The 24024-nt window shown below is 38.7% G+C and overlaps 1 protein-coding gene across 1 annotated transcript in view; it reads right to left on the bottom strand.

The window, feature by feature from the left end:
• The window catches only part of LOC130427112 (titin-like), a 156361-nt gene that overhangs the window by 69064 nt on the left and 63273 nt on the right, over positions 1-24024 (bottom strand). Inside the window, 46 exon segments of the mRNA XM_056754159.1 lie at positions 93-392; positions 501-800; positions 914-1029; positions 1115-1301; positions 1399-1695; positions 1825-2112; positions 2202-2323; positions 2469-2646; positions 2747-2894; positions 3005-3156; positions 3262-3546; positions 3633-3747; positions 4133-4320; positions 4407-4709; positions 4803-5102; positions 5190-5459; positions 5548-5814; positions 6020-6144; positions 6234-6642; positions 6806-7084; positions 7181-7447; positions 7534-7800; positions 7887-8055; positions 8178-8275; positions 8361-8627; positions 9272-9395; positions 10719-10861; positions 11664-11821; positions 12046-12205; positions 13497-13763; positions 13853-14119; positions 14205-14471; positions 14585-14711; positions 14816-14955; positions 15032-15295; positions 15437-15703; positions 15816-16082; positions 16188-16314; positions 16402-16541; positions 16633-16908; positions 16988-17257; positions 19763-20161; positions 20762-22345; positions 22700-22744; positions 23221-23303; positions 23366-23465. Coding sequence (XP_056610137.1) covers positions 93-392; positions 501-800; positions 914-1029; positions 1115-1301; positions 1399-1695; positions 1825-2112; positions 2202-2323; positions 2469-2646; positions 2747-2894; positions 3005-3156; positions 3262-3546; positions 3633-3747; positions 4133-4320; positions 4407-4709; positions 4803-5102; positions 5190-5459; positions 5548-5814; positions 6020-6144; positions 6234-6642; positions 6806-7084; positions 7181-7447; positions 7534-7800; positions 7887-8055; positions 8178-8275; positions 8361-8627; positions 9272-9395; positions 10719-10861; positions 11664-11821; positions 12046-12205; positions 13497-13763; positions 13853-14119; positions 14205-14471; positions 14585-14711; positions 14816-14955; positions 15032-15295; positions 15437-15703; positions 15816-16082; positions 16188-16314; positions 16402-16541; positions 16633-16908; positions 16988-17257; positions 19763-20161; positions 20762-22345; positions 22700-22744; positions 23221-23303; positions 23366-23465 — 11172 coding nt within the window.

Here is a 24024-nt window from a genome sequence, read left to right on the forward strand (position 1 = left end):
AGTGGAAAATCAACATGAAAATGTTAAGCAATGAATATCCCACAATCAAGTAGAAAACAGAGATGGTGTGATGGTAAAGCTCAAATATGCACCGAAAGTATCCTTGGCGAGAACAGAGTCTTCAAGTTCGCAGTATTCACTGGGACCAACAGCGTTCTCTGCAGCTACACGGAACACATAGAGAGACCCCTCATTTAGTGGGCTGGCAGTGTATTTGAGCTCCTTCACAGTGGTGTCCACGACCTGCCAGCCTTTGCGTTTGACATCTCTCTTCTCAATGATGTAGTTTGTGATAGGAGAGCCACCGTCTCTCTCAGGTGCTGTCCATTTCAATTCAGCGCTGTTCCTGGTGCTGGTAACAACTAGAAGCCATCTTGGTGGAGATGGAGGATCTGATAAAGGAGGACAATTGTTAGTGTACATGAAGATTAAACTTAACAGAAGTTGTTGTTGAAAAACGTTTTTTGGGGGTGACCTGTGCCTTTAATAGTGTGACTTACTAAGTCTCTCCTTGCAGAGAACCGGATCACTTGGCTCACTAGGTTCACTCTCGCCTGCCGCATTGACGGCTCTGACACGGAATGAGTACTCTTGCTTTTCCATCAGTCCTCTCAGGAAATGCTCAAGATTGGGAATACCATCAGCTACGCGAACCCACTCATCAGTTCCGCTTTTCAGGAGCTCGACGATATAGGACTCGATCTTGGCACCACCATCATGCTCAGGTTTCGTCCAATGGAGGAAGGCAGATGTCTTGGCTACATCCTTGACAGTGGGCTTACCAGGAGCCCATGGAGGATCTAAAACAAATTCATATGTCTGTTTTAACATGCTCTCTCTGAATAAAATACTTTTAATTATCTTTTAATAGTTTAAATGGACAAAGAAGGATATTTTTCAAAAGTTATCCTACCAATTGGATCTTTGATCAAAATCTGGTCTGTCTCTTTGCTTGGTTTTCCAGGTCCTGCAAGATTCTCTGCCAAAACACGGAACTTATACTTCTTTCTTGTGGGCAGTCCTTTTACCCTACAAGCAAAATTAGCTTCTTAAATTTCATGTTCATAACCATACATTTGGAAATGCATATTCTATAACAAATTCATATTCCTACCGGAAGTTTGTGTCCCTGATAGGCAGCTTATTGCATCTTATCCATTTGTCATGATCTGGCTCATATCTTTCTACCCAGTAGCCAGTAATGGGACTTCCACCATCCTCATCAGGCTCATACCAGGTCAGAGTTACTGAATCCTTGGCAATATCAGATGTATCGAGTTTGTATGGTGGTCCAGGGGTATCTAAGATATTGTAGATATTGTGTGAATAATTTTTTATTTAGTTGGACATTATAGACAATAATACATTGAAATGTTAAAGTTGAATAAAAGAACATACCAAAGGGGTATCTGGCAATAATGGGGGCGTGTTCTGCTTGGGCACCAACGCCAAATTGATTTTCAGCATATACCCTGAACACATACTCCTTGAATGCCACAAGTTTAGTTGCCTTGTAGGTGGTCTGCTTCACGGTGGAAGACAACTTGTACCAGATCTCACTGTCCACAGCCCTCCGCTCAACAATATAGTTTGTAACCTTCGAACCACCATCATCTCTAGGTGGATTCCAGGACAACAAACAGGACTCACTGGTGATTTCAGAGATATCAAAGGCAGCTGGGGGACCGGGCTTATCTATATGGAGGGAACAATTATATTGGGTACAAATGTTATTTGAATGCTGCCAGTATTATTAAACATTTCAGTTTTACATATGGCAAGATTGTCATTGATTGTGGTTTGTATAAAGGAAAGTGAACTGACCTAGAATGTTGACATCAACAGTTGCAGTTGCACGCCCACTGCTGTTCACTGCTTCAATGATGTATGTTGCAGTGTCATCCCTCTTGGTCTTAGCAATGGACAAGGTGGAATGTCCTGGCTTGATATCGATTGTTATTCTGTCATCTGGCTTCAGGACTAGGTCTGCCTTGGTCCATTTGACTTTAGGCTCTGGTTTGCCTGTGATATCAGCCGGAAGTTCAATCTTTGTACCTGCTTTGGCGGTAAGGCCAGCCAGCAGTTTTGCGTCAAGCTGAATCTCAGGAGGTTCTGTTAAATTGGAATGAAAAACAAAGACATTTAGTGTTGAGACATACTAAATATTCATCACAATGTGGATACATCATCTAATAATGTACCTTTAGGATCAACAGCCAAGATCTCATCTGTTGCCTTGCAAGGTCGGCTAGCACCCAGTCTATTCAAAGCCCTCACGCGATAAGCGTACCACTGTCCTTCAATGAGACCTGTCACTTCAAACCTGTTGATAGAGTTAGTTTGGTTTAAGTTTTGCATGAATTATTTATTTTCAGGTCATTACTCGTGACCAACAAAATGTAGTTTACATTTTATCCCTTTGCGTGTTCTCTGAAAATAATTAATTTCATTATAAAATTATCACTTACTTAAGCTCAGCTACTGGTTCTCCACAAGGTTCCCACTTGTCAGTTCCACGTTGACATTTGTCAACAATATAACCTTTGATTCCAGTACCACCATCCCATTTAGGAGGCTCCCATGCCAAGAATATCTTGCTAGCAGACTTGTCTCTCCATTTAAGGTTTTCTGGTGGGTCTGGCACAGCTGTGTAACAAACAAGCACATATAATTTAAACTCCATGTTCTGTGTTTTTTAAGTACAGATTTTTTAAAATAAATAATAAACATTAATTTCGATGCTTACTAGCAGGTGATGACACATTCACAGGTTCATCAATATAAGCGGGTTCTCCAGGGCCGCATTTGTTGCAAGCAATAACTCTGAACAAGTACTCCTTTCCTTCAACGACATCTGTGATTGTATACTCCTGGTCTTGCAAACCTGCCATCACCTAAAAATCACATATAAATAAGGAGTTATCACTTTAGCCGAACTACAGAGGAACTTAGAAAAGTTTACCAAACATAAAAATGGGCGCATATACATTACTAATGCCTATACCTTCACCCAGGTCTTTCTAGAAACTTCACGTTTCTCAACCTGGTAGCCAGTGATTGAACTGCCTCCATCATGATCAGGGGCCTCCCACATCAGGTGAACATGCCTTCTGGTCACCTCTGCAACCTTTAAGTCTTTGGGTGCGCTTGGAGATGCTGTAGAAAAAAATATAGGATGCTACTTAATTTTGTCCAAAATACTAAAAACGTTATTTCTGAAGTATGTGTTATATATAAAATGTAGTATTAAGTTCTACATACCAATGACATTGACATCAATATCTCCTGAAACACTGGTCACATCATTTTCTAGTGTCAGAGAGTATGTCCCTCTGTCTGGGCGTACACTTGGGGTAATTACAAGCTCAGTGAATGTAGCCTTTGTAACCATGGACACACGGTCACCAGCCGCAAGTTCAGTTTCCCCAAAAGTCCACTTTGCTGTGGGCACTGGGTACCCAGTGATAGGTACTCGGATTGCAAGAGGATGGGGGACAATTACCTCAAGACCATCCTTAAATGCACTCAGGTCCAAAGTTGGTGCAACTATGTTAAAGGAAGTAAATTACACGGTAAGCTAGTTGTAAAAACTGAAAAAACTTGTGAAGTTTGATGAGGCGGACATCACTTACAGTGTGGGTCATCTACCAACACAGGTCCAACAATGTTGGAAGAGTCAGACTGGCCGGCTGCATTTTCAGCAATGACTCTATAGCTGTATTTTGTTCCAAACTTAAGGCCAGACATCTGTGGAAAATGTTGTGGATCATTATGAATCATGTTCAAAGTGAAACGACCAAATAAACACGGCTGCACATTTATGCTCCATATGCACAAACTGCCTTCAGGAATATAAGAATATGATAGGAATAGATATAAAGGAATATTTTTAAGAACTTAAAAACTTTTTAAGAACTGTTGATTCTGATAGTGACGAACAAAGTAAGACACTTTTTTTTATTAAAGGCTGGCAAAAAGCAGATTGCCACTCAAGATCATGCTTTACTGTATTTTTAATATGTTTTGCATTGTGCCTATAATGCATGGGCTCCTATGGCTTAATGTTTTAATATAATGCAAAATTACTGTTACACACAATAACAAAAACAGATTGCATAGCTGGCACACTTACCCTGTAAACAAGGTCTTGGGAAAGCCTGGCATTACATCTGAGCCACTTTTCTGAACCTTCCTCACACCTCTCAATGATGTAGCCGGTGATTGGAGTGCCTCCATTCTTTAAAGGAGTCTCCCATGTCAACAAACAGGAGTCCTTTGTTTGCTCTGAGTGTGTCAAATTCAGTGGAGGGCTTGGCCTCTCTGAAAATCAAAACATTAAAATAGATATATTAGTTATGCATTTGGGCTTGTGTGCTGAAAGTAATAAAAGCATCTGAGGCACTAACCAATGGGGTCCATGATCTTCACTGGGTTAGTTGCAGCACTTGGCTTGCCAATTCCAGCTCTATTCTCAGCCTTGACGCGGAATATGTATTCTTTATTTTCAATGACATCATTTATGATAGCTGTGCGTTCATGTGGTTTGGTCACCATGACGGGAGCCCAATTCACAGACGTCCTGTCACGGAGCTCAATAATGTATGACGTGATCTCAGATCCACCATCGAACAGGGGAGGTTCCCAGGACACTGTGGCTCCAAACTTATTGACATTTTCAACAATGACATTCTGTGGGGGGTCAGGAACATCTATTAAAAGTAAAAACATGGTTAAAAGTAATATTAGATCACAGACTAGGAAGCACAGAACTGAAGCTAAAAAAAAACACATTCCTGACTTACCAAACTTATTCTTAGCTTGAACTGCTTTATCAGTCTCAATGCTGGGTCCACTTCCGACTCTGTTGCGTGCACAGACACGGAAGAGGTACTTTGAGTCTTTCTGCAGGCCAGTTACACAATATTCTGTGCTGTCGGCGCTGTCAGTGGCCAGAGTCCAAGTCTTGCGTTTGATATTGCGTCTCTCAACCACATATGCCAATATCTTGCTGCCACCATCACTATCTGGCTCTTCCCAGGCAATGCTGACCTCACCATCAGCGGTATCAACAACCTGCAGGTTCTTCACAGGCCCAGGAACATCTGCAGAAGAAGACTCATGTGTGAGCAAAAAACTCTCAAAACAAGAACAGTATTGTTTGCATGTTTTAAAAATCATATTTAACCCACCAACAACTTTTAGATTGATGAAGGCCTCCCCTTTCCCATGTTTGTTCTGGATGATAATTTTATATCGGCCTTCTTCTGACTTCTTAGGGTCCTTGAGTCTGTACTCTGTCCTGTCAGTTGAACAGTGAATATTGTCCTTTGGCAAACTGATGCTGTCGAAGAACCATTCGGCCTCAGCATGTGGGTATGCATTGTAAGGAACCGTCATAACAAATGGCTTTCCAGCATCTGTCACCAAATCTTGATCCAATGTTTTAATTGTTGGTACAGCTGTGGAGAAACACAAAGGCATTGTAAACATCCGTATAGTGAATCTGCATCTGATTTGCTTGTAAACATTCTTTTTTTTCTCTCTTACCAGCAAGCTCAAGCTTGGCTCTGGCATCTTTGTCCTTGGCAATGACTCTGTACTCGCCTTGATCACGTGGCCTAATCTCACAGACCTGAAGCCTGTGAATTTTACCCTCGCTCATCATCTGGTACTTATCACCTTGAACAACCGTCATGTTGTTCCTCAGCCATTTGACCTCAACTCTATCTTTGTTCAGCTCCACCTCATATACAACATCAGAGCCTGGGGGCTCAAACACATCTGCGGGTGGTCTGATGATCTCCACTGGGGTCTCTGAAAAGAGGTGAAAAGACAGAAAGTGATTGCCTGTCATAAAATAGAGTAGAATAACATAATACATATGTACTAGGGCTGTTAAGGCTGACATTTTACTGTGAGTTTTCATTTTAAATATGCCCCCTGAAACATATACATATTAGATCAAAAACTTTCAGCAATGCTAAAATAATTTTTTTACATAAAAAATAAACAAGCTCACCCTCCACAAAGAGACGGGCTCTTGTTTTTTTGTCGTCTACTCCACAGGCATATTCACACTCATCATCGGGTCTGCACTCCTTGATGCGCAGTCTGCATGTCTTACCATCTCTCTCAAACTGATATCTTAAAATGAAACACAAAATGCAGGTTACACATATTCAACAAAAGCAAGCTCCTAGCTGGAGAACTAACAACAACTGAAAGCATCTCACCTGGGTCCTTCTCTGATCTCCCTGCCGTCTCTGTACCATTTGATTTCAGCCTTCTCTTTGGAAAGTTCACAAGTAAACTCAGCATCCTCAAACTCAGTGATGGTTTGATCTTGGAGCTGAGCAGTGAAGTCAGTGGGTGCCTCACTGATGATCAGCTCTGCAGAAGCTTTATCAGCTCCGCCGACTACAGTGTATTCACCCTCGTCTGCAAGGGTACAGTCTTTAATGGTCAGAGTGTGTTTGTCCTTGTCCACGCGATACACAATACGTTTGCCGAAAGTGATCTCCTGACCGGCCTTCATCCACTGAACTGTCACATTCGGTCTGTTCACCTTGCATGAAAAGCTGATGGTTCGTTTCTCCTGCGTGTCAACATCCTCAGGGGGAACAATGATCCTAAGATCTTCCTCTGCAGAGTGTAAGATATATGAGTTACAATCAAAACTAGAATCTAAATCTATGTTAAAAACATTTGCAAAACGTACTTCTAAAAACCTTCCAGGAACATTTTGGAAAAGTGAAAAATGCATCAAATTGACGTTTGGGTAATGCATATTATCAGGGCGTCATACCTTGCACAGTAATGCTGGCGGCGCTCTTTGCTTGTTCACCACGATGGTTGGTCAGCATAATTGTATAGTTGCCCTCATTTGTTTTTTGTGTGTCTTTGATCCTCAGAGAGAAAACATTGTCTTTCTGGACCATGATAAACTTGCTACTTTCAAATAACGTCTCATCATTCTTCAGCCATTTGGCTTTGGCGCCCTCAGTGTTGACTTCACAATTGAGGACTGTCTCCTGTCCTTCATTTGCTATCAAGTCCTTGAGCGGGGTAATGATCCTCAGCTTTTCTGTAACACAGCAAACACAGAACAGCAAAAAATGAGAATCATCATTTTTAAGGAAAATAACTGCATTTAAAAATTTAAATGTGCATGTCAACGCACCGATTACAGTCAAGTCAGCCGGGGCTCTTGTTGTTCCAATAACAGCTACAAAGCCTCCCTCATCCTTAAGCTCACAGCTCTTGATTAAAAGAACCCGCTTCTTGCCGTCGGAAATGATGTCATATTTGTCATCTGACTGAAGCTGGTTGTCACCCTTTAGCCATTTCACTTCATATGTGTCCTTAGAGACCGAGCACACAAATTCTGCCTTTTCACCCTCAACCACCTCCTGATTTTGAGGCCTGGAGATAAACTCAGCGGCAAGCTCTGAAGAAACATTAAACATTACCACATTAGGTAAAGTGCAATTTTTCCAATAAGGTAGATCGCTGTTGGATAGAACTAAACATTACCATTAATCCTTAGGCTCCCTGTGGATTGTGAGCTGGACAGTTTACAGTGGTATTCTCCTGCGTCTTCCATTTTAAGATCCTTAATGATGAGAATTCTCTTTTTGCCATCAGCAATGTGTTCATATCTGCCAACTTCAGGCAACTCTTGGTCACCCTTGTACCATGTAACCTCTGCATCTGGCTTGGAGACTTCACAAATCAGCTTGACGCTGTCTGTTTCAGTGCCCTCAACATTAGCCAGGTTCTTTGTGAATCGAGCCTCCTCCTCTGTTATAAAAGAATTCATTTTTTTAATCAATTGGCTGCCAAAACAAGCTATGCATCAAAGTTTTCAGTAAAAAAATTACACCTACCAACAACAGTCAGCATGCCAGAGGTTTTGGAGGTCCTGGCATCGCATTCATATTCTGCCTCATCATCAAAGACAGACTTGCTTATGATGAGAAGACGTTTTACACCTTCAGAAATGATCTCATATTTCTTGCCTTTTCTTATTTCACTTCCGTCTTTGAACCACCGAACCTAAAAGGATTAATTCAATGAAGGGTTTTATATTTGTTTGTGTCAATACAATCTGTACAGCTGAGTTGAAAATCTGAATAATAAAAAGGAAATGAATCCAATTCCATGTAGGACACACAAACCTTTGCAGTTTCACGCGACACTTCGCATTCAAATCTGGCAGATTCCTTCTCTCTGACCTCAACATCATGGAGTGGCTTAGTGAACTCAACATGTGGAGCTGAAAATGAAAAGATAATAATATTTTAGTACTAACAAATGCAGTTCAAATACTTGATTTTGGCTTTTCATTTTGAAAGACTTACGTTCAACGTTCAGGAAAGCTGAAGTCTTGAACTGCTGAGCGTCACAGGTATATGTCTTTGAGTCATCAAGTGTGCTGTCATGGATGATAAGTTTTCTCTTACGGCCGTCGACAACCATGTCAAACTTCTTGGTTTTGCGTATTTCCTGTCCATCTCTGAACCATTTGACCTCTGCGTTCTCTCTGGAGACTTCACACTCAAGCTCAGCAGTGGCTTCTTCTTCTACGGTCTGGTCCTCTAGGGGTTTGGTGAATTCGACTGGAGGCTCTGTATGGCAAATTATTATAATTTTTTTGGTTACAATACAATAAAGCTATCATTTTGAAAGCTAAAAGTCTCCCACTTTGTTATATATCATATAAATATAGTAATATTTTTGTAATCGAGGTCCTGCATGAATTTTCTAAACTGGTCTAAGCTGGTTCATGTTTATTTGGCGCTTTTTTGGTACTGCTAAAAAGCATTTTTGTCTTTTTTTTCTAGGAAAAAAAAACGCTTGTTTAATCTAGATTCATTTTCTTGACCGGAAAAATGACGTAAGATATAAAGTTTTGTTTTATAAAAGAAAATATAAGAATGAAGGAAATTTATATTTAAAACAAGCAAAAAATCTACCAATGGGCTTAGAAAAATAAACTTTTTTTTGTTTTAAACATACATTTTCCTAATTCGTATATTTTATTTCATAAAACAAGGCTAAATATGTAAGGTAACTTTTCTGGTCAAAAAAATGCGTCTTGATTAAAGAATGTTACGCTTTTGTACTATATAACAATACATAATTGCTTAGTAAGAATAATTTTTTTTGCAGATTAGTGGACTAATATAATACAAAAATGCTTTTAAGGGGCCTGGTAAACAACATCCCATTACAGAGATAAGCTTTCAACTTTTCAACAAATGGCACCTACCATTTACAATGAGCTGCGCCTGTGTCACGAAGTCCTTTGCCGTGAGCTTTACTTCACCGGCCTCTGTCATCTTTACATCTCTGAGGGTCAGCGTGTGTGTTTTACCTTCTGCTCTGGTCACCACCTGTGCAAATCAAACCAATTTATAAATCAGTAACCCTTTCCCTGTCAACAGTGGGGAGAGGCTATTTACTGCCCCATGCCAACAGACATCAGCAGCTGAGAAACATGAACAGTTCTCAGTTTCACACCTTTGCTTTATCCACCATGTTCTCAGAGAGCCAATTTCGGCACTATTACATTTGGCTGGTGGAGCTTTAATTTAATATGAGCTTAGGATATAACAGATAAGGTATATGAATAAGAGAAACTTGAATGTTGTATATGATTTGTAAGCAAGAAAAACTTACAGACAAAACAGAACAAAACCATAAAAATACAACTGCAGAGACATCATAAACAGTAGTAAATCATTGCAATTCAAGGGTTTTACTATTTACATCTCAATACTACTGACAAAGTCATGTTAAATTATGCTAATAATTATAATAACAATGCCGCCCCACACAAAGTATTTTGCATTTGTAAACAAAATAGATAACCCATTCCTGCTTAGTATAAAGATGCTGGATATTAGATATAAATACAAGAAAAACTGTATATATCTTCCTTTCTAATGACAGTAACTGTCTAAAAAGTCAAAATTAGGCTTCATTGTTTAATTCTAACCGAATGATCTTCTATTCTTACAATCAGTAATCTTTAACATACCAGAATCAGGAATACAAACAGATCCTGGATCAAGGTTTTTGTCACACCATGTATAGCCTTGTACCGCAACCATTTTTTATGCTAAATTCATTAAGATACAAATATTATCCAAAATTATACTATTTACAAAAGACATGATAAACACACAACTCACATGATTAACATAAATGCACACACTTAAGCAAAATATATCCTACAATTGTGCATACATATGTATACATACATTTGCAAACTATGTTTGTAAAAAGAGGCCTCTTGCCACCTGCCATTGCACATACAGTCTTGAAGCAGTTAAAAATAACCAGAGGAACGCTTGCAGGGCAGAAAAGCACTGTGTGTTATCTAAAAACCCAGATCAAATGCTCAACTGGTATCCTGATACCCAAGGCCCTTATATGAACAAAGCATTTAACATACAGATCCCTTTCAAAAGCATTACGTAAAAAAACAAATAGTTCAAACTACATGCTAGAGATAAATGCGTTTTAAACAAAGCACAATTTTTCTTGCTGTACGAGTATCCCATTAGCAATTAACCATGTATTGAAATCCTACAGCGACCATCTTGAATTGAATAATCCATCAGCGGCTCCGATACAGATTACAAAAACAAGACAAAGCAACACTTAGTACTTACAAAAGGCACATCAATAAAGAATAAAACATTTGCACTTACTCTGTCGCTTGGTTCTAGCTTTGTACCCCCTAGGAACCATTCCACAGGTATGCCCTCATAAGACAGTTCGCAGTCAAAGGTTGCAGTTTCTCCCGCAGTGACTGTTACATCCTTTAGAGGCCTCAAGAGGCCTATCACTCGTGCTTTGGATTCAGGAGAAGACATTGTTAGTCACCTCCAAAGTTCCAAGGGACAGGTTAATCCTTTAACTACGAATCCACATCGCGCTTTCCCACTGACAACAGGCTGTTGCTCTGGAGCCTGAAGCCTCCAGGACAAGTGGGATTTAACAAGAGAAGACCTTGTGTTGGGGACCTAGTTCATTTGCATATTGAGTTTCCTTAAGATGTATATGGTAAGAAAAAAACTTGGAGGGGAGGTCTGGTAATCCTCTGCCAATCACTGACAGAGCTCTAGATATGGCATGTAGCTTCTAAAATAACCGCAACACCTGATTGGCCACCAGCCCACCCCCTGTAAAGACATCAGGCTTGGAAACCTGCTACTGTCAATCAACCCGCTGGAATTTTCCAGGAAAAGGAGAATGTTGGGGTGTAGGTTACTTAATATTTTAAAATGCCCACATAATTGCTGAGGATTGCAGTTCATAACAGTGGCTTGCTTGTAATATTAAACAAACGAAACGAGCCGAACCAAAAATCTAATCGACTGCCAAACTGCCTGTAACATTAATCTCCGCCATAATATTTTTAACACCTACTTACCATGACATAATACCTGTCAGCAAACTTTATGGCCTTATCATCCACTGCAATGACTGATTATTTAACTGAATTTGATTCACAAACTCTAAAGGCAGAGTAAATTTGTCTTTTTGAAACTTAAACAGTTATTGTTTTTAAATACAGTACGGTTCCACCTTAACTGTAGCATATCACCGGCTAAAAATATGTCTTGTGTAAGAAGTGGTTATATCACTCTTACCTTTGACTCTAAGCTGTGCCCTGGATTTAGCATTAGCAGCACTGAAGTCCACGCTACCAGCCATGTCCATGCGCACATTGTAGAGAATAAGCATGTGCTTGGTGCCTTCCTCTTTTATTTCACAGTCCTGATTAGTAAACATAAACAAACCATGAAATCTCATTACGCAGACACAATTTACATTATTTCAGATAAAACCATAGCACATTTTCATATAATTATTGGAATGTTTTGTGCCATATACGATTAGTCAAATCTCAGATCTAACACATTTCATAAACACTAAAATGTCCAAAGAAGCTCTACAGTAGGTTATGTTATGCAATATTAAGTATTATGTTAACATTGAGTTTTATGATATTGAGAACCAACACTTTGAAGCCCTTTTGCAATAGAAATTACCGGTGACTGGTGCAGAGGCCCTTCTTTGAGTTTCCAGTTTCCATGAACATCCTCCTCAGAAATTTCTGTCTCAAAGCGAGCGGTCTCAGTCTCTGTGACTTCCACACTGTACAGTGGACGGACAATCTTGATGTCACGTTCTGTAGAGGACAGGACAAGAAAGGTGGGGGAAGTTACACAAAATGCCTTGGATTTCACTTTACAGCCATTTCACATAATGTACTAAAAATGGTTCAAATGAGAAATAACAATAAGCTAATGTCATAAAACAACAAGCAGACAAGTCATATCTTATTTTACATTTTAAATAGCCACAGAAAAAACAGACCATTCCAATTTGCCATTAATTAGCATTTCTGCATGAATTGTTGCAATTTTAGTCCATTGTCTGTTGAATTTCACCTGAAACAAACCTCAGGAATGACAAAAAGTACACCAACAGCAATGTGAAAGACTGAGAGAAGGCAAAATGCACGAAAGTTGTGAAAAAAATTAGGCTTATTCCACCATTTATTCATTTTTGAACTGATCGTAAAATACATGTAAAATCATTAGTATTGTGTTGTTAAAGTAAACATAAATATGAACTTGTTTTCACTGCAGTGTTTAAGATCTGCAAACATTGCATCTTTATATTGTTTTTGACCAGTTTATTACGCTTCAATTTTCTGAGAATAAATGCAAAGGAAATTTGGATTTTAGAAATGTTTTAGAAATGTTGTTCAAAGGTTTGGGGTCACTTACTCATTTAGATTTTCCATATTTTTAAATAACAGTTCAGAACTAAAGAATAACACAAGTGTAACTATAGAAATTGTGCTGTGACCAAAATAAATCACAACTATGATATTTTAGCCTCTACAGTGTGTAGCTACCCTTTCCTAAAATTTGCACAAATGTTCGGTAGCACTTCAGTATAGGGGGCAATTCTCATAATTAACTAGTTGTTGTAAGCATGCTTATTATTAGCATATTGGCTGTTTATTAGTATTTATAAGGCACATATTCTGCATGACCATATTCTACATCCCTAATCCTACCCAATACCTAAACCTCACAACTACCTTACTATTAATAAGCAACAAATTAAGAGTTTATTGGGCGAAAAAGTCCTAGCTAATGGCCTGTTTATTTTGAGAATTGCCCCCTATACTGAAGTGTGACCAAATGTTCTCTTGACATTATATCACCCGGAGATACTTTTTAAACTTGGCTCCTACTGGTTGCTTTTTCTTCATTATTTCATCAAAGTAGTCCATTTCTAAAATCATTTAACAAAATTAAATATGCATTCTGTAATAAAAGAAACTAACATGTTTGCACATTTTTTTCTCCAAAACTGGTTTAGACATTTCGCATAGTGGAAAAAGGAAAAAAATAATCGATTAACGTTTCTTTACAGGATTCTAACATAGAAAAGTAGATGCATACCTTCGATGTTAAGTTTGGCTGCTGTTTTATCAGAGCCGCAGTCGCAAAGATATTCCCCAATGTTGGCCTTCTCTGCCTTCCTGACAGTCAGGATGCGTTTCTTTCCTTCAGCTTTGATGAGGATGTTCTTAGAGGGAATGATCTCCTTCCCATCTTTGAACCATTTCACCTCAGCAGCAGATTTGCTCACTTCACACATCAGGACCACCTCATCCTTCTCAACAGCAGTGTAGTCCTGCAACTTGGTGGTGAAGTAAGGCTCTCCCTCTGTTGATTTTCAGGAGAATATTTTGTTCATCCCCTCATTAGTCATTTTTTTATGTAGTTGAGTGTCTATGAAAGTGTTAAACACTTACCAAGTACAGTGAGCATTGCCTCGCATGTTTTTCCAAGAGCCTCGACTTTGATGAGAGAAGTGTCATCAATAGAGACCTCTTTGAAGGAAAGTGTGTGGATCTTGCCATCCTCGGACAGGTGCACGACTTTGCTTGGATGCAGACGCACATCATTCTTGTACCAGGTGACCTGAACCTTCTCATGAGAGAGTTCAATTCTGAACTCGGCTGTCTCACGCTCTTTAACGGTGACGTCTTTGATAGGTCTGACAAACTCCAGACGGATGCCTGTGGAAATTTGCAAGCAAGGGATTTAGCTTGGCAGGTAGTGAAACAGCTGTAAAATAAATCCTTTATTTAAATGAAAAATTACCCTGGATAACAAGTTTGGCAGATGTCTTCTTGTCTTCAGCCTCAAACATGTATTTAGCCTCATCTTCATAGGCTGCGGATTTGACCACCAGAGTGTGCCTCTTGCCCTCTTGAAGTAGTTCAAATTTGTCATCAGTCTTAACCTCCACAGATCCCTTCAACCAACGAAGAGTCTTTGGCTGTCTTGAGACCTCACACTCAAATCTCGCCTCATCCTTCTCATACACAAGCACGTCAGTCAGAGGTGTCACGAAGGTAATCGGAAGCTCTGCACATAATAAAATAAACAAATCAATGACATCAACAAAACAACAACTAAATCCAAAAACTATTGTCCAATAAAAATACCCAATAGTCTTTTTTTAAATTGTCAGGACATACCTTTCACTTTTAGATTTGCTGAACATTTTGCATTAGCACCCTGGAATGAAACCTCTCCGGTTTGGAGTACTTTGCAGTTGTACAAAGTCAAGATGTGCTTAGCGCCATCCTCAATGATTTCAACATCCTGTGGCAATAAAAAGAAAACACAGAATGTAATCATATACAGTATGATGTACTGTCAGTATGATGTCACATCTGTCAAAGTTTCCAAATTTCTAAAGCCCTTACAGGTGATGGGGAGAGGACTTCTCCATTCAGCTTCCACTGGCCATGGACATCATCCTCTGAGATTTCCACCTCAAAACGAGCAGTCTCACCATCAAAGAGCTCAAGGCCGTACATGGGACGCACAACTTTGATGTCACGAGCTGAAAGAAAGCATCATTGGTGAGCACACGCTTTATCAGAAACCATTGAAAGAGTACAATTTGTGAACGATCGTACCTTCAATGGTAATGATGGCCACTGTTTTGTCTGTCCCACAATCGCAAGCATACTGGCCTTTGTCTTTGTCTTCCACTTTCTTAATGCAAAGCATTCGTCGTTTGCCGTCAACTTTCATAGAAACCATCTTGGAGGCTTTAATTTCAGCTTCATTGTGAAACCACTTCACAGGAACGTCTTTGCTCAGCTCGCAATCGAGCGTGACCTCGTCTTTTTCAACTGCAGTATAATCTTGCAGTTTGACTGTGAAGTATGCATCTCCCTCTGTATGAGCACAAATCAGGTTTTTAAAAAAAAGAATCGTTGAAAACCAGCAATTAAATAAACAGACATTAGTAGGACAGCTCATTAAAATTTGAACACTTCTGTCCACCACAATATATAAAACTAAGTATAAAAGGTTACCTAGAACCGTCAGGTTTGCTGTTGTGGATATTCCTTTAGCCTCTGCTTTTATCAGGCAAGTGTCATCTAGAGTGACATCCTTGATTTCTAATATATGTTTCTTTCCATCAACATGAGTAAGTATAGTTCTGCTCGGATGCAGTTTGGTTTCATTTTTGTACCACGTCACTGGTACATTCTCGTGAGAGAGCTCAAGCTCAAACCGAGCCAATTTACCTTCCTTAACCGTTTGATCCGATATGGGTGAGATGACTTTCAGCCGCATACCTATAATGTGTAAGTCCATTGTAAAAACCAATTTAGCTTGTTATCATAGTGGACACCAAACATTTGTGAGCAGACCCACATGGGGACAGAAATCGCTTCAACCAAGACTTACCCTCAACTGTCAGTTTGGCTGTTGATGTTTTACCCAACACCTCAATAGTGTATTCTCCTTCATCATCAAACTCACACTGGTTTATGACCAATATATGTTTCTTTCCATCATCAATGATATCATATTTTTGGTCTGATGTTATAATATCAGATCCTCTCAACCACATGACTTTGGGCACATCTTTTGTGATTGTGCACTCAAATTTCGCCTGTTTCTTTTCGTGCACAGAAACATCCTTCAAAGGGACTGTGAAGTCCATTTCAATTTCTAAGAGTGTGAATACAAGTTATCAAAATAGGATTATTTTTCACCCTCATCCAGTCTATTTTATTTTGTTTCCAAAAATGTTTTATATGCTAATTATTCACGTACCTTTGACTGTTAGCATTGCACTTGTTACGCCGTTCAAAGCTTGGTAAGAGACTTCACCAGCTTGGTCAAGTTCAACATTTTTCAACGTAAGGTATCTTTTCTTTCCCTCCATTCTGATATCACATGTCTGCGGATGAAAAAGGAATGAAAGTGTTCACAGATGTAAGAAGCCTACGTAAAATAAATCATCTTTTGGAGCTTTGTATGTTCTTACCGGTGACCTTGTCAGAACCTGTCCTCTAAGTTTCCATTCTCCAACCACATCTTCTTCAGAAATTTCTGTTTCAAAACTGGCCTCCTCTTTCTCAACCACCTCAATACTAGCAAGCGGCTTCAAGATTTCAGCTTCACGCTCTAAATTATTACCAAACAATTAAGAGTATTTATTAGAATAAAAACAGTTTTCCACAGTAAGCTAACAAATATACAAGACTGCATAACAAACCTCCAAGTGTGAGTTTTGCTGCATATCTGCGACCCTCAATTTCAATGCCGTAGTCTCCGACATCACCAGGTTGAGCATTCTTGATTGTAAGAGTGACTTCTTTTCCATCCTTCTTCACCTCAAACTTATCTGAAGGCTCCATTGGGATTTCATCGTTACCCTTGAACCACTTCCAGTTGGGAGTCTCCTTGAACAATTCACCCTTAAAAGTAGCTGTGGCCTTGGGTTTCACATGCTGATCCCTCAAAGGTTTAGTCAACCAATCTCTGATTATTTCTGTAAATGAAGAATGAAATTAGTGTCCGTGAAACATAAACATTAAAATTCATTAATTTAAATGCATCTATCCTCATACCAATGATCTTGACATTGACTTGTGTCTTGAGGTTCTCGCACTCGCAAGTGTAAACACCGGCATCGTCATCATTTGAGTCGTGGATTGTAACTGTACGCTGCAGCCCGATAACGTTGATGGCAACCTTGCCAGGAGATGGTTTGAGCTCTTTGCCATCCTTCTTCCAGACCACATCCCTGTCCTTGCTCAACTCACAGCTCAGGTACATTGGCTGGCCCTTGATCACAGACATTTCCTCTTCCAGATTCTTTGTGAATTTTACAGGTAACTCTATTAAAGAAAAATGAGGAGGAAATGTCAATTCATGGGTAGTGCTAACATATTTATACTAGTGCTGTCAATAGGTTGTTTGCAATCACATGGTTGTTATGACGCGCAAGGCACGGCTGAAATTGACTATCACAAACTCAAAGTACCTGTTTAACGACCTGAACAACGACCAGGTAAGCCCAAATTTCTGTCAAACTTACTTGTAATAAACACTGGCTTCAGTTTAAAAGAATGAGCCCTTATTTAATGGATAAAGTGAAAAGTCTGGCGTATCTTCCCCATTTCATTGTAAGGAAACAACAACCACGGGAAACCAAAATAAATACATTTGTTTAGCATTGATATAAAACATAAACATGATAACAGAAAAGTTGTATGTTCTCAGTTTGACACTGCCTTGAGCCACATTATGTGGTTTCATTTTAATGATCTTTTATGAAGAACAAGATCATACATTCTGAGTTCTTTACAATGTTAAACGTGCTGACTTTTAATGCTTAAGATGGTCAACTTGTTAAAAAACTAGTTGAAAGAAGTATTTCTATGATTGATACTCGCCAGCACTCCAACCTGATTCGGAAAGTTCTTATAAGTCTGGATCCCTGTTTCATAACAGGCATCCTATTCCCTTATTGGGCAATTTTCCTGGAAAAGCAAGCCCATGGCGAGGTGAAGAAATATTCCGCCAACCGATGAGCAATAGGAAGACCCGCTTATCAAGATTGCCTGCGGTGCATCAAGATCAGTGTGGGCTCTTGTGATAGTGAGAGATGTTGAGGTGTGTTAGTTTGTTCACAACATTTCAATGATGGATGTTATATCTACATATATATAATGCTTGATTTGGAGATTGTTTTTTAATGACAGATGGTGCAGTCCTAGTGCTCAAAGATGGTGGACATGAACTGCATGCGGTAAGTCAAACCAAGTCGTATGTCGTTTTTTTGTCGGCAATCGGTGCATACGTGCACAATATAAAAACACGAAGGGATAGTGTGATGATGTATTGTGTGCTCGTGCTGTATTTCCGTCTTTTCCCGGAAATAATTGTACAGCTTTATCTCTCTTTTATCTCAAATTTGATCAAACTAAATACTTTTCGAATATAAGACGTATGCAATACTATTGTATAAATACTGAAGATTAGTATGGGATTGGCAGAACCTTCTGTGTGTTACCCCATCTTTAACATGAGCCTATTCTTATCCCTGTAATAAGTGCTTGTTCTTTTAACAGTAGCTAATGTTTATTACAATTAGGGTTTTATCTCTGCTTCTCAGTCAATACTTGCATTTTCCCCCTTAATAACCATCAACTTTTGCTGTAGAATAAAAACACCTGTCATTGTTTGATCGATTGGAACAGTCGAAAACAATGCAAAACAAGCAATTCCTTTGGAGAATATCACTTGCTCCCCTCCATCGGCACTTTGCGCAGTTCCGTGACATCATGTGCAAACAACCTTCCGATTAAAGAAAAAATAATCGCAATTAATCACACATTTCTTCTGTGATTAATTATGATTATGTTTTTAAATATACTTCTATATTTAAAATACAGAAAAAATTTCATTAAAGCTACAAAACACATTTAATTCCTCTTTTCTTTAGTTCTTTGATAAACAAAATGACAGTTACAGCAGCAGGTTTAAGAATGCAGCCCCTTTAACAGCTACCGCTCTACACAGGTCTGATGCAGTCAGAACTCTTTGCATTCAAGATTTTACACTTAACACGTTGAAGTCTGTGCTTACGAAAATGCTAGTCAAAACAGCCTTTCTGGCCTAATCTTGTGTGTTTTTATTCAATCAAGCATGAAAGAAAACTTGGTCACATTTCAGTATAGGCGGCAATTCTCGCTAATAATAAACCATTATCTATGACTTTTTCATCAATAAACTCTTAATTTGTTGCTCATTAATAGTTATTAGGTTTATATTATGGGTAGGATTAGGGAGGTAGAGTATGGTAATCCAGAATATGCGCTTTAATAGTACTAATAAACAGACTATATGACAATAATAGGCACGCTAATAACAACTAGTTAAAAGTGAGAATTTCCCCCTATACTGAAGTGTTACTGAAAACTTAATACTGGTGCGCTGTCTGACATATTCCGAAGAAGATTCACTGACACAGCCTTTAGCCTGTGACTGTAAACACAAGACTGGACCACTTTCGCATTGCGTTGTGCCGCGTCCCACAGCTAGAAGCACGTCAAAGCAAATGTTTCAAATCACGCTTAAATGGTTTACAGGCCTTTACATGAATAAGAGGGTGATTATATAAAGCAATCCTAGACAAAGGATGAGAAAACGAACAGATGCTGTGTTAATTGCATTAAATATTTTTTACACGTTAAATCTGAAAAAACGAATTGCATGCGTTAACCTGTTAAAGTTGACAGCCCCTTGTTTTAACATTTCTTTTAAATTGCAAAAAAGTTTTGTCTTTAAGATGTGTTTAAGAGATCAGCGTGATTTTTTATATATAATCAGTGCATTACCTTCAACAATAAGTTTAGCTGTTGAAGTCTTCTCCTTGTTGCCAAGTTTCCCTACACATGTGTACTCTCCAGAATCAGAAAGCTGTACATCAATGATTTGAAGTTTGCGGTCTTTGCCATCAGAGGTAAATTTGTGTTTTGGACTCTCCCTTAGATTGCTTCCATCTTTCATCCAGGTGGTGATAGCAGTAGATGGAGAGATCTGGCACTCAAATACAACAGAGGAACCGACGGACTCAGCTTCCTGCAACATGATATCTTTGAGCTCCTTCACAAACTTCAATGGGACTGGTTTGAGTTGGAACCCAACTGGAGCATCTCCTGGAGGTTTGTCACCTCCAGCGCCAGGTCTGAGTCCTCTACCCCTTCCGCCATCCCCAGGAGAAGGAGTTTGTCTCGCTGTTATGCAAAAAAAGGTTTAGTAGAAAAATGTATACATCACAAAAAACACATTCAGAGCAATGTTAACTTTATCAAAGATGAGGCATACTGTATATAAAAATAAGAGAACTTACGTTTCAAGCCTCTGCCTTTTCCAACTTCTTCTTTAGGTTTTCCCTCTGAAAAACAAAATCAATTATTTCTAATTCATGGTAATCTAGTGTTCAATAATTAAGAAACACTTGGAGAGAAAAGAAGATATTAACAAAGGGAATGGTATCTAGTTGATCAAATCATGCTTCCAAATAATGGGAAGTTAGAGGGCAAATTATGATTAAAAGTGCAATGACCACCCCCTCCTATCCCCAAGAGGTTATATTTTGTTGTTCAATGAAGACACAAACTACAGACAAGATGAAAAGACATTAAACACAACACACACATGCCACAATGAAGATTGAAGATCAAGAAGAAGGCATACAAGATTTAGCAGTTTTATGAAGATGGACATGAATGTTGAAATGGATATTATCAAGTGTGAAAAACAACAACAGGGAGCTGATTTCCACAGCAGGAAAATGAGTCATTCATTGATGTAGTCAATAGCCACCCTCTCACCTCGTCTGCCTCCTGGCATCCCAGGAGTTTCAAGGGCCCCTTCCTCCAAATATTCAGAGCCTTCCGAGCCATAACTGTCTCGAGAAGCAACCTCCCATGCCCAAGCTTCATCCTCATCTTGAGCTTCGAATTCAGCTTCAGCCTCGGCTTCTTCTTCAAATACTTCCTCCTCCGGTTGAGTTGGCACTTTTGTAAGCTCTACAGCTCCAGGAGACAGCTCCTTCATGACTGGAACTTTCTCAGCTTCAGAAATCGTTGGCGTTTCTTTAGCTTTGTCCTCCTTGGGGGAAACCTTCTTAGGCACTTTTTTCAAGGTAACTGCTTCAAGAGACACCTTGGGTGAAACCGTTTTTGGCTTCTTTGCCAGATCCTTGCTAGGCTTTTTCTCCACAGAAACTGGCTCAATTGGTTTTGTTTTCTCAACTTTGGGTGAAGGAATCTTTTTGGGCTCCAAATCTTTCTTTGCATGTTCAATTGGTTTTAGGGTTATTTCTTCTTTTTCCTCAGTCTCTTTAGGGAGAATACCTTTTTGGAGGACTATAGGCTTCTTCTCATCCTCCTTTGGTGTAACTTCCGTCTTTACAGGTGTAATCTTCTTGGGGAGCACCTTTTTGTCGTCTGTAGGTTTTATGGTTGGCATCTTCTCACCCTCCTTAACTTCGTCTGGTGTTTCCTGAGTGTCATCCTTTTTCTGTGGAGTACTTGGTTCTCTTTCAATTTTAGCTTTTGGTATTTTACTAACCTTTTCTGGTGGTGAATCTGCTGAAGGCTTTTTCGCAAATGGCTTCAGCTGAACCTTTTCAGGCTCCTCGGTTTGAGGTGGAATTTTCTTTCCTTTGAATAACTTTTGTTTAGTATCGGTGTCCACTTCATCTTTTAGAGGTCTGGTAAAAGGCTTTATTACAACTTCATCAGGTTCCTTTTTGTCAGAAATGGGTGGCTCTTCATTTTTTGTGAGGACATCAAGTCCTTTTGGCTTATCAACCTTCTCAGGCCACTCACTGTCCTGGGATGTACTTGGTTCCTTACGTTTTACAAAAGATATAGGTTTTCTTTCTTTTTCATCATATGAAGGGGCTTTCTCTGCCTCAGGTGATGGTTTCACAGGTTTCACAAATGGTTTTAGTTTGACACTTTCTTCGTCTTTAGTTTCCAAAGGTAACTTCTTAACCTTCTTCAATGCTAGGCTAGGCTCCTCAGGAATATCTTCTTTAGGAACCTTTGCTGCAATCTTCTTCTTTGTTTTTTCATCTGCTTCACTTTCTGGTTTTACCTGCTGTGGTTCTAGAGCAAGTTCAATGGGCTTCTTTTTGCCAACCTCAGGCGGCATTTTTTCAACACGCTTGATAGTTTCATAACTCTCAAGATGAATTTCAGCCTCATAACTTTCAGTAATTATGACCTGAGTTTTAGCCTCGGCATACACTTTCTGGCTTTCTTCATGTTCCTCTACTTGTGTTTTGAGCACTTTCTTCAGTCTTATCATATCTTTGTCTTCCTCTTTATCTTTGGATACCCTTGAGGCTTTCTTCAAGACTGGCATTTCAACCTTTTCCTCTTCTTTCTTCACTCTAAGAACTTTGCCTTTAGATTCGGAAATGTATTGCATTACGCAGCGAACAAAAGAAACACAAAAACAACTATAAACACAACACTGTAGACACGCAGACACTTTGGGACACTGACAATTTGGGATCCTAATACAACACACTTTAACATCACAAAAACACAACTCAAGATAAAACATAATACACAAAACTACATAACACTGATAAAAGGACAAATGGACAAACAGGACACTGACAACATACAACATATTTCAATACAAATAACACCGTTCAGAATTTCACCTACAATCACAAATTCAGTTGGGAGGAAGATCTCATCTAAAAACCCAGACCACCTGTGGCAAATGGTAACAGGTTTGAATATTCTTACCTTTCTTCACTTGTCCGGGTGCAGAAACTGGTTCCTTATCAGCAGCTAATAAAAATATGGGGTTAAAAAAACAAGTTACAATAACAAAGTAAAGTATCTATATACAAAATGGAAAAAAAATGTGCAAAACATTTTTTTATAAATCACTTGTTAATGGCAACACCAAATTTACAGGTAACTATTAGATTATTTCTCATGGTGAACAAAGTGGCTCTTTTTTGGCTCTGAAACATGTGGCCTCTCTCTTAGCACAATAACTTAAATTATAATGTGGAAAGATAATGTTGTATAGATTGTTCAAAGATTATACATACCTCTTTACACATACATATACATACATCTTTTATACATTTACACATGCATACAGTACAACACACCACATGACAGACCGTTTTGCACAAGTTTACATTTTAATAAACAAATTGTGAATTCATAAACATGAATTTTGTAATAAAGATACATCTTAAAAGATCTATTATAAAATGTAGGATAATCCTGTTGATGGATCTCTATATCAGTACCTTCCACTGGTTGGACAAGTGGTACTGGCTCTTCTTTTGGAGCAGGACGTGGTTTCTCAGCCTCTTTGGGGGAAGGAACTTTAAAAGAAATTTTATACACAAGATAAGATTTCTAAACTAATTTCTGTTTGGCCCATTAGAGGACTGTAGACTTATGTTGACGATAATACCTTTTGTTGGAATTCTTTTCTCTTCCTTTGGCTTAGGAATGTCTTTATCCTCAGCTTTTTTATCACGCTCTTTAACTTAAAATATAGCAAAGTTTGATGTAAGAATTCATGTTAAGATAACACAATGTATTGAAAGAATGGAAAATAAAAACCTCTATCGAGGTTAAGAAATAGACTCTACAAAAAAACATATTTTACATGCATGACATACAACACACACCTTTAGAACATTCTATCTTAGATTTGTAATGTAACAAGAATTAAGAAGTGTGTTTGTTAAGAATGTATGAAAAGAACATCCAACATGTAACATTCACTTTAAACTTGACAGGACATGTAAACACTCCAAAGAGACTTAAATCACACAAGACCGGGACAAAATCACAGAACTACTTCAGTTAAAACAATATCTTTAACAACAGCTTTCTAGGCATGTGGTACAGCATCTGACTGATATTTAGAAAGTGTGGTTCAGCATGAACCTTTAATTAAGAACATATAATTAAGACAACATAATCTTAACAACCAATACACAGAATATTATTAAAGACATACAGTAAATACAAAAATACAGAAATGAATACAAATAGACAGTGTATTAAGGTCCTCTAATGAGGTAAAGGTTAAATGCTAA

Source organism: Triplophysa dalaica, chromosome 8 (genome assembly GCF_015846415.1).
Source record: "Triplophysa dalaica isolate WHDGS20190420 chromosome 8, ASM1584641v1, whole genome shotgun sequence".
Lineage (NCBI taxonomy): Eukaryota > Metazoa > Chordata > Actinopteri > Cypriniformes > Nemacheilidae > Triplophysa > Triplophysa dalaica.